The following is a 20,121-nucleotide window of genomic DNA, read 5'->3' as shown; positions in this document are numbered from 1 at the left end:
GAGCTGTTGGATAAAACCTGATGAGAATAAATTCAAAGCAGAGACGTCAGAAGTAAAAGGATGAAACAAACATGTTTTATAAACCCAGTGACACAAGAGTGATGAACCAGCTTTAACCCAAAGAGGAAGAGACATGAAAGTAGAACCATCAGGGACTCTCAGAGACTCTGTCACAACACGGCTCAGCTCCTTGTTATTCCAGTTCCATTAAGAGCATCATCACCTTCTCAATAACCTGCTGGTTCCCCTCCATCAGCCTCCAGAGAACTAATTCAGTTTGCTCCAACAAGATCATTGGCCTGTCAGGCCTGGTTCTGTAACCAGAGCTGTGATTGGTCCTCGTTAGTTTAAATGGAACCAGAGCTGTGATTGGTCCTCGTTAGTAATAAATGGAACCACAGCTGTGATTGGTCCTCGTTAGTGTTTAAATGGAACCAGAGCTGTGATTGGTCCTCGTTAGTGTTTAATGTAACCAGAGCTGTGATTGGTCCTCGTTAGTGTTTAATGTAACCAGAGCTGTGATTGGTCCTCGTTAGTGTTTAATGGAACCAGAGCTGTGACTGGTCCTCGTTAGTGTTTAAATGGAACCAGAGCTGTGATTGGTCCTCGTGAGTGTTTAAATGGAACCAGAGCTGTGATTGGTCCTCGTTAGTGTTTAAATGTAACCAGAGCTGTGATTGGTCCTCGTTAGTAATAAATGGAACCACAGCTGTGATTGGTCCTCGTGAGTGTTTAAATGGAACCAGAGCTGTGATTGGTCCTCGTTAGTGTTTAAATGTAACCAGAGCTGTGATTGGTCCTCGTTAGTGTTTAAATGGAACCAGAGCTGTGATTGGTCCTCGTTAGTGTTTAATGGAACCAGAGCTGTGATTGGTCCTCGTTAGTGTTTAAATGTAACCAGAGCTGTGATTGGTTCTTGTTAGTGTTTAATGTAACCAGAGCTGTGATTGGTCCTCGTTAGTGTTTAAATCTAACCAGAGCTGAGTAGTTTGAGGAATACACCTTTTAGTTTGTTTATGATATTAAGTATTGTTTGAGTTAATTTGGGTATTGAACCATTCTTTTATTTTGAAGGCACTGGGTGAGTTTACATATAGGTAGGCAGACACAGGTGAGCCAGGCACCTGGGAGGGCAGATGGCTTTTTACCAGGGCAAGAGAGGCAGTAAAGGGCCATTGTTCTTTGTTTGTGTGGAAAATAAACCAAATAAACGTTTTTGCCTGGACAACAGACTCTGTTTATCTTGTGTAAATTCACTCCCCAGGTGTCTCAGTGTCCGTTTGATTTGATTTGGTTTTATTATAGTTCGATATTTTTGAGTTTTTTGATTATTGACAATAGAAGACAAATAGCCTCTACAGAACCTTTAGTTGAAAACATCATCGTTTTTTTTCCTTTACCCAAAGCACCTTACTTTTTATACATTTTATTTGTTTTATTTTTATTGTATTTATTACTCATACAGTAACATGTAAATGTATAATCCCTGTAGTTCCTGATTATATTTGGGCTTCAGTCACTTTACTCATACAGTCATGTTTCCTCCATGGACAGTCTGGATAGTTCATACATTTATTTCATTTCTATTCTTCTAGTTTTTTTTCTTAAAGTGTCTTGTTCTTCCACCTCATGCTGCTCACTGAGCCTGAAATAAAGATCAGGTCCAGATCCAGGTCCAGGTTTATTCCTGTGAATATTGATGCAGTAATGTGAGTGCTGAGCTCTGGAGACGACTCAGAGACAGTTTAGTCTCTTCCAGACATTGAATTTGATGCCAGTCTAGTTTGTTCCTGGTCTCTAATGAACAAAGACTCTCTCCCTACGTGAGACAAAGAGGAATAAAGAGAGGACGTGACTAAAGAGGTCAACGCTGCGTCTCCTGACAGAGCAGCAACTGGAGGATCGTCCACCTCATCAGTCAGTCAGCAAAGGGCAACATGTGGAACGAAGTGGCATTAACATTCATCAGCTGTTTACATCTCTGGACCAGAACCACGTCAGTCTCTTACCTCTGACTCTGTTTAAACTCAGTGATAATGTCTTTGGACCGGTCGCTCTTCAAGGACACACAGCTGGCTCCAGATCCAGATCCAGATCCAGGTCCAGGTCCAGGTCCAGGTCCAGGTCCAGGTCCAGGTCCAGGTCCAGGTCCAGGTCCCTCCAGTCTGTCCTGTCTCTGGTCCATGCTGCTGAAACACTGATCATTCATGTTGTAAACAGATCAGCTGATCCTTCACTGATGATGATGCCTTCATTGACACTGTGTATATTTCATCCTTTCTTCCAGTTCATAGACTTTATATATTTTCTCCAGACATTAAATATCTTGTATATATTTATAGACCCATTCTTCATACACCTGTAAACCTTCTGTTCATTTCTTCCTGTTCTATTCTGTGTTGTAACATGTTGTCGTGTCTTGTCAGCACAGTGGGACCAGGAGAAACTCAGTCTCACACTAACATGTTTCCACTCATATACTGAGTCTGGAGTCTTTAATATATTTACATATTATACATATAGTCACATATAAACACAACATATCTCATGTTCCATATTTAAATTCTTATATATTCTATATGTTCAACTCTGAGTCTGACCTGGACTCTCAGGTATCACTGTATCACTGGACCTGGAACTTTACTGACACAGCTGCAATATTCAACATGTATTTATGTACAAGAGCTACAACCTTTACGTTTACACTACTTATCTATTCCCATATATTTATTTATTTCGTTTATTAGTTCCCATTCATTGTCATACATTTGTTCAGTGTGGGCGTTGAAGGACTAGTTTGGTTCCTGCAGCTGCAGATGTTTAAATGAGCTTCCTTAAGCCTTTCTTCAGCACCGTCTAGTTCAGGCATGTCAAACTCAGTTTGGCTCTGGGGCCGGATCAGTAAAAGAATGTCAACTCCAAATATTTAGCTTTGTTTATCAGTACTATGCTTTATCATTCAGCCTACATTTGTAGCCTACCCTACATATTATAATCACGGATAACAAGGGATCTTTTCTAAGCACAACACATTTATTCAAAAACAATGGGAAAAAAAATGATTTTTCATGTTTGGCCGTGAATGTGTTAACAACTGGTTTATTTTAACAGTTGAGTGAATGCAGTTTTACACCTGAACCAACTCACCACACTAAACAAACTCAAGTGGGAGCTATAAAAAATATATTTTCGCCTTAATTGTCATACTGCTTTGAAACAAATGAAAAAAGAAATACAAAATAAAATAAAATAAATAAATAAATAAAAAAGTTATAGCAGTGCATGGGCAATAGGATTAGACTACATCAGATCAAACTACTAGGCTGGGGCCTACTGAAGCTGAGAATATACTGCACAATATTAATTGTCTTTAATATGACATACTTGTCTTTATGATGAGTGGCGCCGAATATTAAACTCTTTGAACACTGCAACTTGCTGATTACATACCAAACACACTGGTTTTGCATTCACTTCTGTGAATAAATACTTCTCGGTCCATTTCTCCTGGAAAACTCTGCACTCCGTGTCCACTCTTCTTTTTTTGACAGTGCCATTTTGGGAAGGGTGTGTTGACCGATAACTTGTTTAGTAGGTGAATGGTGAAGCAAGATTGCCGGTTTATTTTACTTGGACACATCACGTTGTGAATGTTTATTTCCTGTGACTAACTCGTGTCAGTGCCGCATGCTTGACGTGAGCGCTTTTACACATTTACTGCCCTCTAGCGGCCGGAGGGAGCATTTGGTTTGTATTTATTTTAAAAAATCACAATTTTTAATAGAAATGAGCTAGAGACTCGCTTCTTTTTTTGACATACTCAGAAATTTATGCCGGGCCGGATTAAATGACCCAACGGGCCGGGTCCGGCCCGCGGGCCGTATGTTTGACATGCCTGGTCTAGTTACTACACATCATATATGTGATGTTCTTCCTTTAATCAACACAAATCAGTCATTGTCATTTCAGAGCCGACCTTTGAGCTAGATAAGACAAACATAGAGATGTTAACAACGTCCATCAGTCTTTCACACCCACATACTGTCCCCATACACACTTTAACGTCAAACATCCATAGAGACAGTTTCATACATCCACACTCACACACACACGCTGCCAAAGTCCACATTTTACGAGTCTAACAGGACTGCACCATTCCTCATCGATCTAAACTCAACTCCAGCGGCCAAATGAGTGTCTCATGTATAAAGTGTCTCTATGATGAACTGGACTAAAACTATTTAGTTACTTTCACCTCTTCCTGTTAGAAAAGCAGATCAAACTTCTAGAGACAGATTTCAAATCAAAGACTGTGTCACTGATGGAAATAATCAGTGAGTTTAAATGATATTTAGGAAGCAGGTGTGTCTCTGATCAGTTTCCTAGCAGGCCTCCTCCAGACTCGACCCTTTCAGCTCTGACTCACATTAAGGTGAATTTATGGAGCTGCAGATTTCTGCTGCTTCTGTCGGAGCTGAGCTGCTGACAGCTGATGTTAACCAAGAAAACATTCAAAACGGCTTCATTACCTTCACACGGAGTTTGACACGGAGACAAAAACACCTGCGACACGATCCTGGTGAAAGAGAAACTAAACTGAAACCAAGAAACAGCATCAGAGGAGGAGGAGTCAACACGAACGGTTCATGACGCAGTAAAAAGTCTGAAGATTTCTTCAAATAAATAAATAAATAAATAATGTTTCCTGTCTTGGACTAAAATCACCACGTATAAAAGACTGTGTCACTGATGGAAATAATAAAGTGAAAAGTTTAAAACTGCTTCATTACCTTCACACGGAGTTTGACACGGAGACAAAAACAACTGCGACAAGATCCTGGTGAAAGAGAAACTAAACTGAAACCAGGAAACAGCATCAGAGGAGGAGGAGTCAACTTCAGTCCCTTTACTCATACAGTCATGTTTCCTCCATGGACAGTCTGGATAGTTCATACATTTATTTAATTTCTATTCTTCTGTTTTTTTGTTCTTAAAGTGTCTTGTTCTTCCACCTCATGCTGCTCACTGAGCCTTAAATAAAGTTTCCTGAATCTGAATCTGATTGACCTCATTTCCATCAAACTCTATAGAAGGTGAATTATTGTGTGTGTGGTTGTGATCAGAGACAGATGTGTTGGTCCTTGACCTCAGACTGGTAGATGGTGTGTTACATATTTTTAGCCAACTTCATTACAACTCATTACTACACATTTAAACTTCTTTTATTCTGTATTTATGGACAATAAACTTAATGTAGATGAAATGTAGAAGATGAGCTGAGCTTTATTAGATGTAGAGCTGTACACGGTGATGATGTGGTTGGTTATTAGGAGCTTTAGTTCAGCTTCTTTCTACAGTAACACAACATGACTACAGTTTGGTTCAAACTACAACTAGATCAGAATCTCAGAGTGAACACATTCATGATGATTAACTTGGTCATTATATTGGAGACATCAAGGTTTAATAGAAAACATATAAACATGAAGAATTATTTCTGTTCTCTGAAAAGAAAAAAGAAAAGGTTTAAGTGTTTGTTTAAATGTTTATTTCCAGTGGTGTCTTTACAGTAGAGGTTCCACCAGAGGGCGCTGCTGTTCAGGGGAGGATTAGAAACCTTCACGAGTTATTTTTAATCTAAATTGAATTGATAATGTAGTTTACATATTGTTTGAATTCTAATGGAACTTGTGCAATGTTTTATAATGTTGTCGTCACCTGTTTGCTGCCAGGTGCTGTGTCTCCTCTCTCACCTGCTCCTGTGTTGTTTTGTTGTCTGAGGTGTTTCAGCTCGGACAGGAGAGAGGGTGGAACGATCTAGAAGAGCGGCCAGAGCTAAAGAGTGAACGTCCTACAGAGATTTAGGGGTTAGTTTGTTGGTTAGCAGCGCATAAACCCATGTGGAACTAGTGTCTGATGATTGTTTACAGCCAGTGAGAAGAGTACAAGCGCCAATGCTAATGATTAGCGCCAATGCTAACGATTAGCCACCTGGAGCGTAACGTCGAGTCAGTGGATTTTTTTAGTTTAAAGTTTGACTCCCTCCGTTGGACTGTTTGAGAGGTTTGTCTGCTGGTTTCGGCTGGAAGACAAAGAGACCCAGACAGAACTTGGAGCAACCAGGACGTCACTTGTAGGTTTCTTCTGGCCGAGCGGGAGGAGAAAAGATGGCGACCGACGGAGTCTGTGGGGAGATGCTGACATGATTGTGAGCCTGTGACTGCTGGAGGAAGGACGGGACACAAACATTCATTCAGGTACCTTTCGTTTTATTTTGCTCGCTGACGAGTGAAGCGCTCATTAAGTTTTGGGCCACAACGAACCCGAGCACCGCATCAGGTTCTGCTACTGTACATTTTAGTTTCTGAATCAGTTTAGTTGCCGGTGTTCTTTCATTTTCTGCTACGCATCGAAAAAGTGCTACTTTGTGGTTGTGAGCATGCGCGCTACGTCATCACTGCCACACAGAACATTTCGCTCCCTGTCTGGACGCAACAGTTACCAACCCGAGGTATGTATGTTCTGCTGTGTTTCTATATTATTGGATCGTTTAATAATTACTGCGTATGTTCGCTGTGACGTAAGCCCTTAACTCAGAGACCCAACAAGTAGTTTGTGTTGTAAAACTGTCATTTTTCTGCATGTTTGACGTTTTAATATAATACTAATACTATAAAGCCAGTATTCAGCTCATTACCCCCGTGTCATTAGTCCCAGCTTGTTTTAATGGAAAGTTTAGAGGAGCATATTTTGATAGTCCAACAGCACCATCAGATTGTGCTGCCAGTACATGCTGCTGCCAATGCATTCATTTGAAGTCAATATTCACCTCACTTCTACTGTTTAATTCATCCCAGCTTTTCTATTTATACATTTATAAGTTTAAATTGATAGAAGCTGTTGTAACATGGTACGGAAAGTATTCAGACCCTTCATGATGTTTAATATCATTCATTTTCTCATATCAGTGTGTTTTGTTTGTGCAGTTAAAAACTAATGAAATGTGTGTTTTTAGGGAATGTTGAAGATTATTGTGTGGTGTCTCCTTTCTTGAAGCAGACGCCATAAGAACATGATAGAAATGGTGAAGTAGAATGAAATGTTTATGCTGATTTACTCACAAATACTTGTTCATAACACGTATATTTCATTTTTTTGCAGGTGCAGTGTGAATCATGCACATTGTGAATGGAACTGAAACTAAATATTCATGACGATACAAGGGACGAGGCAACGAGCCGTGAGTCTGATTGTTGTGGTGGTTGCTGAGTTTGTGCGTCGCTGGACACCGTTCCACTTTGCTGTGATGACTGATTGATTGTTCAGGACCAAGATCATCCCCTTCCAGTGTCCAGCTGGGATTGTAGTGGATCAGACACAGAACAGCAGCTTTAGGAGACAGTGCAGGAAGGTGAGAGGGGAACCACAGATTTAGTTTAAGTGACTTTGGAGTTGATAAAGTGAACTGAGTTAATCTGTTTTAAGGGTTAAAGGTTTATAATACATTTATATATGGTACAGCATTGAGACTGTTTCTTTAAAAGAAGAGGGACATTTTATTTTGAAGGTTTAAACATTTTTATAGCATTTTCTTATTTCATTAGCCATAATCTTTTCTGTACGTAAATAGTTGAGGAGTATTTTTCTAAACTCCTGTGTTGTGTTGCTTTATTATTACTTATCTAGTCAGAGGGAAACATTTGATTCTGAGAAACATTTGGTTTAAAATCTTTATTAAAACTCAAACTTATGAAAAGTGATTTCATAGGTAAATTAAAAATACTTCAGGTGTGTACTTTACTAAAGTGTACTAAAATATGTGAAACTGAGTTAATCAGGTTTAAAAACATTTGATAAACACTTTAAAAGAACCTGAAAGTCCTCATCAATATAATCTCATCATATATAATCTCAACAAGCTTCACGTGGCTTCAACATGTGATGAGTCACAGTGTAAAGACGACGACAAGGGAATGAACTGTAACAAATGACAATGAGGGCGTCACTGTAGAAAAAAAATACTACTACACAGAAACACTAAAAAATACAAGTAGTCTGACAAAAACAGGGTCTAACCTGGACAGGTCTCCAGTCTATCTCAGTCCAACACACAGAGAGACTCACACCTACGGCCAGTTTACAATCAATGAACCTACCAAGCACGTGCAGTCATACACTATATAAAATGAACACAACCCACTGTTAGGATGACAACAGGGAGGTAACCTGTACTAAATCACAGATACACAGAACTATGACTGACCAGGCAGATGGACCAGAGGTTGACTTCATCTTTGTCTCCAGTCAAACCAACGTTCTTTAATCTGTTGAACATTAAAGTCACCTGGAGACTGAAGAGACGGATCAGTCTGTGAACTAACATGAAACATTAGAAGAAGTCAACATGTTCATCACATGATACAAAGACTTTTACACAGTGACACATGAATCAATTCCCAACAATAAAATAACATGAGGTCATTATTTCATCTGAGCTTCTTTCATGGCTGTTAGATAACTGTTGTCGAGGAGGAATTTTAGCCCTGCTTTCCTCTCCTCTCCGGGTCCGTTGATGTGAGGAATAAGGAGACGAGAGAGTGACGTCGAGTTTTTATTCACAGATCTGCAGAGTGTGGAGACCACAGTACATACAAAGATATCGTTCCGGGTCTGAGTTGCCTTCGCGGGAGCAGTTCTTTTCTACTACTACAGTCTAGGTGTTTGTCTACTTCTGATTGGCTCATCTGCTTGTTGTAGTCGTCTCCAATTGATTCAGCCCGTTGCTCGGCATCCTGCTCGTGTCTAGGGGTGATCATACTCCTGCATTCCTCTATCTACTTCTCCTCCTTGACACACTTTCTCTGTTAGATTGTGGTCCGGCGCGTCCTGCTCCCCCGCGAGACATCTTCAGAGAATACATTGTGACCTTTAAGTACATGTTGTTCTCAGTACAGTCATATCATTCGGCCTTCAGTGTTTTCCACTTCTGCACGCAGTACATGTTCAGTGAATTCTGTTCCAGTGATTATGTCCCATATATTGCATAGTGAATCACTTCTAGTAATTAAACCTGATTATTAAGGCACTCATAAGCACGCATACATTTTACTGTTCCCACAATTCCCCCTTTTGATCTCTACAAAGAGATCAACACAAGCTAGCCCAGCATATAAAATCGGACATTTAAACTGCGACCTCTAGTGGCGCTTTAAACCTGTGGGTGGCTCGTCATACAACTCCGCAAATTGCGTACAATTATTGTATATCAACTAGATTATTGCAGAGGAGTCTGATGACTCCACCTAAAAGGATAAAAACACGATAATTAAGAACCCAATACACGTTATCAACTGGATGTTGTTCGTTGATGTCGTCCGGATCTTGATCTGATGCTTGCGTTGGTAGCTTGGCACGCTACTTGTTGGGAGGAACGCGCTAATTTCACCGTTCCTCCGTTAGGGTTCAGGTTCGACTCCTTCACCCCCTTTTGCCACCTGGGGATTATTCTGCCCCTTTTGTTGAGGTGGGCTTTGCTTCAGCACTCGCCGGTGCCTTGGTCGTTGCACACAGGTCCCTGTGTGTGTTCCTCAGCGATCGGGTGGGAGCCTGTGCAGCCGCACACTGACTCCAGTGGTACCAGGTATCGCCTTTGCCTTTCAGCCGGACTGCGTGTGATGTCCTCTCTGTCACCTGATACGGTCCAGTCCACCGAGGTTCCGTCCACTTCCTCTTGATGACTCTTAGCAGCACCCAGTCCACGTCTGGTCCGGGGCTGTCGTGTCTTCCCGCCTGCCGGTCGCCAACCTGTTTCGCATACGCTGTAACGAGACTTTGCAGTTCATGGAAATACAGCTTATGGGTTAGCTCAGACATTTCTACTGCCCCTGCTGGTAACTGAGACTGAGGTCCTGGAAATGCTCTCCCTGTCTGCAGTTCGAATGTCGTAAAACCCGTGCTTTGGTTAATGGAGCTCCTAATGGCCATGAGTGCTAGTGGTAATGCATCGAGCCAATTCATTTTGGTCTGTGCACAGATTTTTGCCAATTTGGTTTTGACTGATTGATTCATTCGTTCCACTTTTCCCTGGGATTGTGGGTGGTACACTGTACCGAACTTGTGCTGCAGACCCAGCATCTGTTCCACCTGTTGGAGGTCTTGGTTTTTAAAGTGGGTTCCGTTGTCCGACCGGATTTTCTCCGGAAACCCATGTTGAGGTATATAGTGGTTTATTAAGAACTTAATTACCGTCTTGCTGTCTTCTCTTTTGTCGGCCACGCTTCTGGCCACCCCGTATAGGCATCCACGCACATGAGGAGATACCTATACCCCCTTACTGGATTGATCATGTCAGTGTAATCGATTATTATTTCTTTACCTGATCGAGTCTCCAGTGGGAAACGCCCGGGGTGTGGCTTCACTGTTGGTCTGGGATTGTACTGTACACACTGTTCACAACTTTGTATGTGTTCTTTACACATGTCTTTTAGGTATGGATGCCACCAGTGTCTCAGATTATGCATCATTTGTGTGACTCCCACATGTCCTAGTCCATGTGCCTCCACCATTGCTCTTTCCCTTACCTGAGGTGGTATTACTGGTCTGCCATCAGGTCCTCTCCATAACCCTTTTGTCTCCATACATCCTCGAGCCTTCCACAGTGTCTTTTCCTGTGGGGAGGCTTCCTGTTGTGTGCTTACCACCTTTTCTGTGTTTACCTGTCCCTCATATTCTGTGCTCATCATGACGAGGTGTGGTGTATATCCTGCTGCTTGTTTGGCTGCGGCATCTGCTGCGTCATTACCTGCTTTCGTCGCGGATTCATGTTTCTCGTGTCCTTTGCATTTTACCACTGCTACTTTCTGAGGTAATAGTAATGCTTCTGCAAGTTGTCTCATTTCCGTTTCGTGTCTGGCTGTTAGCTGTGAGGAACCCTGCCCTGAGCCACTGTTTGAGTTCTACGTGTACTGCCCCGGCTGCATATGCAGAGTCAGTGTATATGTTTACTATCTGGCCTTTTCCCTCTTCCAGAGCTGCTATCACTGCCAGGACTTCTGCTCTTTGTGCTGATTGCTGTCCCTGGATCCTCTCTGCTCGTACTGTGTGTGTTCCTGTCTCTGTCTGTTCTACTACTGCGTAAGCTGAGACCAGTCCGTCTTTGTCATGTCTGTAGCAACATCCGTCAGTGTATAAGTCACGTCCCCCTTTTATTGGTTCACTTGATAAGTCAGGTCGCACTTTTTCGTCTCGGTGCACTCTTTCGGTGCACTGGTGTGGTTCTCCGTTCCTCATCTGTTCTGCCATGTTTATGCCTTCATGCGTGAACGTGAGATTTGGGGCTTCTAAGATTTTGCTCAGTCTGCGTTGTCTTAATGCCATTAGTGTGAATGTGTGCGAGTTCACGTATGCTACCACGCTGTGTGTTGTTAGCACGTTAAGTTGGTGTTCCATCACTATGTGTGCTGTCTTTTGAATGAGTTTTGCTACTCCGGCCACGTGTTGTGTGCATGCTGGATGTAGTTTTTCCATTGCATCCAACATTACGCTTTCATAAGTCAGTATTACCCTCTCTCCCCCTTTTCTCTGGTACAGAACGCCATTAGTGCATAGTTCTGAACCAGAGACATCTAGGTAGAATGGTAGGGAGTAGTCTGGAATGGCGAGGTCAGCAGCCGCTGCCAGGGCTTGTTTAAGGGCGATAAACTGTGCTTCAGCATCTGTTGTCCATTTGAGTGGGGCAGAGAGGTTACGCATACCGTGTTCACGGATGAGATCACGTAATGGTTTAGTGAGGCCGCTGTAGTCAGGGATGTAATTCCTACTGTAACCTGTTAGGCCGAGGAAAAAGAGCATGTCACGGACAGTGTGTGGTTTGGGATGCTGTAGGATTGCTGATTTATGTTGTGGAGATAGGCCAGAGCCTTTTTGTGAGACTTGTCGACCTAAGAATGAGACCTGTTTCCGCGCTACCAGCAATTTAGGTTTGCTAACTTTAAAGCCGGCCTTAGCTAGATGAGCGAGTAGCGAGTGTGTGACCTCGAGGCATGTAGGTGCCGTTGGCGCAGCGAGTAGGAGGGTCGTCCACGTATTGAACGAGAGTCACGCCTTCAGGCAGCACACAGTCTGCAAGGGCTGTCTTCAGAACTTGATTGAAAATACCGGGGGAAAGTTTAAAGCCTTGTGGCAGTCGCGTGTAGCGCAGCTGCTGCCCTTTGTAGGTGAACGAGAAAATGTCACTACAGCTAGTATGGAGAGGGAGGCAGAAAAAGGCATTAGCTAGATCAATACACGTAAACCATTCATGTGAGGGCGAGAGATTAGCTCTTTAGCCTCATGTTCTGGATGTAATGCTAGGGAAATGTGTGGTGCCGCTTCGTCCGCCATTTTATACCAGATTAGTTGTTCTGTGGTGAGGTTAACTCCGGCGGCTACGCCTTCTGGAGCAACGTATATGTTTTGGGAGTGGACTGTCCACTCTTTACCTTCTAATTGTTCCTGGAATTGTTCCTGATACCACTCACATTGTGTTCGATCGTAAAACAACGTTACGTGTGGAGGGTCGGGAGGAGACAGGAGCGGCTGGAGCTGTGATATCCAGGGCCTCCACGTGAGGTAGGCTGAGAGAATGCCCCCCCTCTTCGTGGTCTCAGGTCTCAGTAAGCCCCAATAGATGTCGGCCATGGGACCAACGACCGGTTGTATGAGATATTGTCCATGGTTCGAGACCTGTTGACCGCATGGCAGACGGGTTCCGTCTGGTAGATGGACTTGGAGGCCGTCAGCTGAACACAGGATTGTCGCCCCCAGTTTAATGAGCAGATCCCTGCCCAGTAGGTTAGTCGGAACAGCTGGGGAGAACACGAACGGGTGTTGTAGAACCTGAGTGCCCAATTTCGTGTGTAATGGCTTGGTGAATGGCAGCGTTGTCTTTTCCCCAGAGAACCCCATTAGTGTGATACATTTATTCGATAGAGAGTTCTGTGGTGCCCGTCTGATTGTGGACACTGTAGCCCCTGTGTCCACTAGGAATGGTAGATTGAGTTGTTCTACCTGCATTGACAACACTGGTTCTGCCGTTGGGGTGTTGTCGGGGTCACTCTGTGGGGTGTGTCACTCGTATTGGGGATAGTCACAGTCGTCACCCCAGGCTGGAAATGGGTCACTCCCCCTGGCGGTGCGCTGGCGGGCCCTGGTGGCGCAGGTGACGGTGGAGCCGGAGGTCCGTAGCCACTGCCTCCTGCTCGAGGCGGTCTTCAACCTCCTCGGTGGTGTTGGGCATAGTGTGGGCAGTCTCTGGCCCAGTGCATCGTGTCTCCACACAGGAAGCAGGGACGAGGACCTCCGTAGCCCCTCCCGTAGTCTCCTCTGGCACCCCAGCCCCTAGTCGCCCGTCCCCTCCTTTGGTAATTACCTCTGAGGTAGCCTCCTGGTGGACCAGATGGATAGAGCGGTGGCTGTGGCGCCCATGGAGGAACCGGGAACAAATCAGGAGTATTTGGTTGAGGTTCGGTAGACACCATTACTTTGGGCACGGTTTTTTCTTTCTTTTTGTCATTTACTTTATTTCTAGCGTCAGCTAGTTGTAATTTGAGCAGCTGCGCCTGTAAGTCAGTTAACTCCTTGCCCTCGTTAAGGGCTTTGTCTTGTGCGGCAGTGAGGTGGTGGACGAGATGTTTTTCCCAGACGTGAGCGTCACACCCTTGCATGTCAGGATTATTTTTCATCATATTTCTGACGGATTCCGGGACCCCCTCTAGCACGGCCTGTCTAAACCACTCCCTTTGAGCTGATTTATGTCCTGGGTGACAGCCGGTGTTGCTCACCCATTGATCTTTAGCCTGCGTAAGAAATTCTCTTGGGCTCTGTTCGGGGTTCCATCTCAGTTTCGGCATTGTAGCGGCGTGTGGTAGCGGATATTTATCCCGCATGGCCTGTCCGATCGCAGTGCTTTGTCGCGTAAATGGTGCATTGTCAGGCAACCCCTTAGTGTTGGCGTCCGTCTCTATGTCACGCAGGTCACCCCCTGTCATACATCTTGCTGCAACGGCTCTAAAGTCCCCTAGAGCTAATTTCTGTCCCGCGGTCAGAGAGTCCAGTTTGTCCAACCACCTGTTGCCTCCCTCCACTACAGGGGGCAGTTTGTCGACTATAGTCTGTATGTCCCCTAAAGTAAACGGTTTGTATTTGTCAGGTTGTCCGGCCGTGCTTAGTAGGGGGATAGCCAGATGGTGATGGTCCTGTCGGTCCCTGGACTCATCCCTCTTTCCTCTGTCCCTCACGGATCGTCTGCGTCTCTTGGCGTCAGCCACCCAGTTTTGAGTCTTTTCCATGCTGGCCCTCAGTCTCTCTGTTGCCTTTTCTACTTCTTTTTCTAGTTCTGCAATCTGCTCCTCCTCCTCATCAGCCTGTGGCCTGTTCTCCCATCTACCCTTCAGTTTCCATTTAACTCCGACATCCCTAGTCTGTCCTTCATACCTGCCTTTTCCTGTAAACGCTGCTGCTCCTGTCACTGGAGGCTCACACTCCTCTCCCTCGCTCAGGTCCCACATGAGATCAGTGTTATCGCGGGGTGTTGGTCTGTTTCTATTTGATTTTTGTTCTTGGTCCTGCATCAACTCTCGCTTGACCTGGTCCTCGAATTCTTTAAGCCGCTGTATGGTTCTGTCCCCCTCTCGCTTAACCTCTTCCTCCGCTTCCCTGTATGCTCTATAGTCAATGCCACCATGTTCTCGCTGTTGTCGGTCCTGGAAAGGGTTATTCGGAGAGTACTCTATTTCAGTGTCGCTGCTAGTCACTGACTGGGGTCTTAGAGGTGTTTTGTCAGGACTGGTCAGTGTCATAGGAGGTGGAGTCTTAGTCGTGCTCGCCGGTACAGGTGCTGGGCTCGCAATTTCTCCTGTGGCTATGTCGTCTATCTGCAGTGTACCTTCTGTTACGCATAAAGTGGGGTATATGCCGGGTGTGGGTGTCTTAGGTGGGGCGTATGGAGAAGGACGAGTGTGGGTGTCTTGTGTGGTTACCAATTCTTTTGGACCTCCTTTGTCCTTTTCCTTGTCCGCCGAATGTAGGTGCGTAGTACTCTGCCACCAGACCGCGAGCTCCGTCCAGTCCCGTCGTTCCTTGTCCTGGGCCTCTGTTTTGGTTTTTATTTTGGACTTCTGCAACAGACCTGCCTGTTTTCCCTGCTCTACCAGATCTGCTACCTTAACCTCGCATTCTTTTGCTTTTCCCACAACCATTTGCCTAAAGGCCCCTTATCTTCTAAGGTTTTCCCTTTAAGCCGAACCAATTGTTGCACCTTTTCTTTGGCTTCCGCTAGTTTCTTGGTTTTATCCTTCTTATCGCTAACGGCTTCTGCTGCACGTAACATATTATTTATTTGTACTCCAAATGTCACCCACGCAGAGCGCGGACGACCCCAACCCCCGTCGTCTATTTCTCTCTCAAACTCTCCTTCCATTATGCCTGTTCTTCTCTATTAGTTCTGAGGCCAGCCGGTGAATTTATGGAATACACCCGAACCACAAGGCTTTGGAGCGACTATTTGAGTACGATAGCCTGAGTGATATCTAGTGACTTGTTGCCACCGTTAGGTTTCCCGTCACGCTGAGAGTTTGCGTTATCACCGCTAGGTTTCCGCTCTCAGTTTGTCATATCACTTCAGACACTATCTAGTGTACTCGCGGCGCTCCTGACACCTCAGAACTTCTCCACCCCGTATTTCACACTTATTTTATTTCACAGTCTCGTAACGAACACACAAACACAGAGACAACACGATTAGAGCTCATACATATGTATATCACAATCCCAACCCGAGACGCACTACTCTCTTTAATTTTATTGCCAATTCTTATATGCCGACTTCTTCGTGAGGGCTAGTCCCGCTCCACAGGAATTTCACCTCATTAGTCCGCAGACTATACTACTTTAGGGGAGATACCCCAGGGCCTCAAACCCAATCCCACCTGTAATTTCAGGTATTCTAATTTAGGGGACTATAACCCCAGGGACTCAAACCCACAATCTGTAATTTCAGATATTCTAATTTAGGGGACTATAACCCCAGGGACTCAAACCCACAATCTGTAATTTCAGATATTCTAATTTAGGGGACTATAACCCCAGGGACTCAAACCCACAATCTGTAATTTTAGATATTCTATATGCCTAACCCAATTAGGTCTTTTCAGTTAATTTGAGGGTCCCCACCCCTCGGGCCCCTAACCCAGCTCACTCCGTGGCCCCGTCGAGCCAACGGTGGGTCCGCCACGACCGGGATAGTCGGCTGTAGCCCTGCTACAATTTAGAATGCACTTACGTCTTTTAGCGCTTTTCCTTTTTCCTTTTTCTTCTTCTTCTCTTCTTTAGTAACCCTGTTACTTTATTTCACTTTACACGTTTTAATCGTCTGTTCGTCTTTTACTGATGGCACATTTCCGGCTTAGAGAGACTTTTACTTTAGTGTTGCCAATAATGCAGATTCGATAAACGGGTTCTGCTTACCTTAGTTTCGAGCGCTCTGTCTCTTTTCGCCGTTGTGTGTCGATCGTTTAAGTCGAATGTCCTCGCTCCGTTCTTCCTTCACATCCCGGACGAGCCCCCAAATTGTCGAGGAGGAATTGTAGCCCTGCTTTCCTCTCCTCTCCGGGTCCGTTGATGTGAGGAATAAGGAGACGAGAGAATGACGTCGAGTACGAGTTTTTATTCACAGATCTGCAGAGTGTGGAGACCACAGTACATACAAAGATATCGTTCCGGGTCTGAGTTGCCTTCGCGGGAGCAGTTGTTTTCTATTACTACAGTCTAGGTGTTTGTCTACTTCTGATTGGCTCATCTGCTTGTTGTAGTCGTCTCCAATTGATTCAGCCCGTTGCTCGGCATCCTGCTCGTGTCTAGGGGTGATCATACTCCTGCATTCCTCTATCTACTTCTCCTCCTTGACACACTGTGTCTGTTAGATTGTGGTCCGGCGCGTCCTGCTCCCCCGCGAGACATCTTCAGAGAATACATTGTGACCTTTAAGTACATGTTGTTCTCAGTACAGTCATATCATTCGGCCTTCAGTGTTTTTCCACTTCTGCACGCAGTACATGTTCAGTGCATTCTGTTCCAGTGATTATGTCCCATATATTGCATAGTGAATCACTTCTAGTAACTGAAACCTGATTATTAAGGCACTCATAAGCACGCATACATTTTGCTGTTCCCACACTGTCCATCAATGATCACATGTAGACTAGTGATGATGTAGGTGTGTGATATGTATCTGATATATATGATCATCTCACCTGGTCTGTGGATGACCTGCACTCATGTATGTGTGGATGTAAGTGAAGAAGACTTGTTCCAGCTCCAGCATGGATCTGATGGAGTCTCTGGTCTGACTGAGAGCTTTACAGTCCACAGCTTCATGTTTTATCTCCAGCCGCTTTTAAATCGTCTCTAAACTCACCTGTTCCTACAGTTCACCACCAGTTCTACCAACAGGAAACACCCACTGGAATAAATCAGACATCTACTGTTTCTATGGAGATGAGAGGAGACAAGGAGCAAACATGTAGACGACATCAGGAAGGACTGTTGATGCTGGCAGGTTGACATGTGTCTGAATCATTGATGAGGGACTGGACTTGATTTGTTGGAGCTCTGTGAAGAGTTGAAGTGCAGCTCTGTTGATGGTCTTAAATGGAGACCATGTGGATGAAGCTCTCCTCTCCACCTCCCAGTAACATGGTCCAGTCAGAGTCTGCTTCACCCTCTGGATCATCAGGACACAGCTCATCCTCTCTCAGCAGATACAGCAGTTATCTGATAATGACTTCTGTGTGGAGGGAGAGCTGCTCTGAAAAGGAATATATGTATTCCACCTGTAGAGAGGAGGAGAAAGAAGAGAGGAGGTGAAGGAGTGTTTCCCTTCATCATCACATCCAGTAGAAAGAGCAGCAGGGACTTCAGTCCTGTTCAGAGCAGCAGTGGAGCAGCTGTGGAGCTCAGCCAGCTTCCTTTCAGCTTCATGTTAACGTGTTGGAGTGAACACACACAGACCTGCAGAGACTTTTAGCATCAAGTCTGTTTCCTCTGCAGATTTCACTAAGAAACTGCTGAGAGTCCTGAACGCTTCATTACTGCACCAACACTTTAGTGATGGATTTACTGCTGCTCCATGGAAACAAAGATCAGCTGACTAACAAACTCATGGTTACTAAATGTAACGCTGCTTCTGTGATGTACAGGCTTCAGTCAGACTGATCTCAGAGCTGTGATCAGTTGTTGATCAGATGTGATGAATGACCACCACTGTCTCTATACATCTTGGAAGGCTGTCAGCTGGAATCCAGCTTTATTTCCTGGACACATCAACACAACAACAACAGTCGTCTTCACATCAACTCAAACACATGATCACAACAAGCTTCTGGCTCATCTGATTGGCTGACTGTTGTCTCTCTCTCTGTCTTTCTGTCCAATCCTGAAGCCTGTCTCCATTCTCCTCTCACAGCTTCACTGAGAAGCTGCAGGTTTACAGGAAACACTGGATCTTTGACACTAACTGTGTTTAGGACGATACTGATGAAAGCAGCATGGACTGACTGGAACCTTCTACTCACCCCAGAGTCTCCAGTTTATAGTCTGGACTCTCCACAAGATCAAGAAGCTGCTTCACATCTGAATCCTTCAGGTTGTTGTTACTCAGGTCCAGATGTTTCAGATGGGAGGGGTTGGACTTCAGAGCTGGTCCCAGATAATAACAGCTGATATCTGACAACCTGCAGCTCTTCAACCTGAATAAAGAATAAAAGATGTGAGGTTTGAGACAAAGTTCCTGGAATCACTGAGTCTCATCATCTGTTCACCACTAGTGAACCAGGATTGTGATTGTGGGGGGGCTTCCACAAAAATGGACGGAGCAGTTAAAATAATGAAAAATGAAAGCAAGCAGTTTGTCCTTCATGTGTGTTTCAGTGTTGTGTTGCAGCACTGACTGAGGACAGTGATGCAGTAGTTTATCTGTGTGGCTCTCGTGTCTCTGTCCTCAGTCAGTGCTGAGGAAGTGGACAAAGACATAAACCTTGGCAGTGGGGGAGTCCAACCTGAATACGGTATCAGAAAGACTCAAAGAACGTGTTGGCTACAAATACTTATTTCTAACAAACACTTTTCAAATGATTTGTGTTGGAGAAGAAGACAAACATCCAATCAGAAAGCTGCCTTTCCTCATGTGACCTCAGTGAATATTTGTGCGTCTGCCTGGATTGAGTGACGTTCAGGAGTCAGGGTGAAAAGTCTGGACTCTGTAACAGAGGAGGCTCTGACTGGACCAAACACCACTTCACTGCATCACTAGTTTAGTCCAATAGATGTTTCACCTTAACTGGGTTGTGGAGGCAGCAAATAACTTTGGACCTGGAGATTATTCTGTTACGTTCCATTAGTGTTGAGACGCCTGCAGTCAGGTTAGCATTAGCCTGTTAGCATCAGCCTGTTAGTATTAATCTGTTAGCATTAGCCTGTTAGCATTGCATTAATCTGTTAGCATTGGTGTATTAGCATTAGTCTGCTAGCATTCACCTGTAAGTATTAGTCTGTTAGCATCAGCCTGTTAGCATTAGCCTGTTAGCTCTAGTTCAGACTATTGTCTGCTGCTAATGGTAAATGGTGAATGGTCTTGTTTTTATATAGATCTTTTCTACCTGTTGGTTCTCAAAGCCTTTACACTCACACACACATCTACACACTCACTCTCACACACACACATTCACACACCAGTGTCGCACACTGGGAGCAACTGGAGGTTCAGTGTGTTGCTCAAGGACACTTGGTCATGTGTGACATTGTGGGGATTGAACCTGTAACCTCTCTACCTACTGAGCCACAGTCGCCCCTATTGTCTCCCACAAGAACCAAATCATCATCACAGTCATGTTGTGTCCCTTCAAGTCAGAATAAATCACCTCTATTAGCTGCATTTAATGCAAACATCAACCAATACTGCACATACATCCACAATTATTACAATGGATCATTAAACAATACTTATTTGAACTCTTACACATCCTGAATTACAAGTGGAACTAAACAAACACACAAACTCTAAATAGTGTGTGTGTGTCTCCAGCTCAG

At 44.4% G+C, this 20,121-nt stretch overlaps 1 protein-coding gene and 1 pseudogene across 1 annotated transcript; both read right to left on the bottom strand.

Moving 5' to 3' along the window:
• Positions 1–7,554: 7,554 nt before the first annotated feature.
• LOC125009263 lies at positions 7,555–11,012 on the bottom strand (annotated as a pseudogene).
• A 933-nt stretch (positions 11,013–11,945) lies between these two features.
• On the bottom strand, positions 11,946–18,673 carry LOC125008963. Its single transcript, XM_047586389.1, has 2 exons — positions 18,609–18,673; positions 11,946–17,867 (listed from the first exon to the last, which is right to left on the bottom strand). Exon 2 carries the CDS (start codon positions 15,234–15,236, stop codon positions 13,251–13,253), a length of 1,986 nt encoding a protein of 661 aa, XP_047442345.1. The 5' UTR covers positions 15,237–17,867; positions 18,609–18,673; the 3' UTR covers positions 11,946–13,250.
• Between the last annotated feature and the right edge of the window lie 1,448 nt (positions 18,674–20,121).

The sequence above is a fragment of the Mugil cephalus genome, chromosome 1 (assembly GCF_022458985.1).
Source record: "Mugil cephalus isolate CIBA_MC_2020 chromosome 1, CIBA_Mcephalus_1.1, whole genome shotgun sequence".
NCBI lineage: Eukaryota > Metazoa > Chordata > Actinopteri > Mugiliformes > Mugilidae > Mugil > Mugil cephalus.
This window is presented reverse-complemented; position numbering and strand designations above follow the sequence as displayed.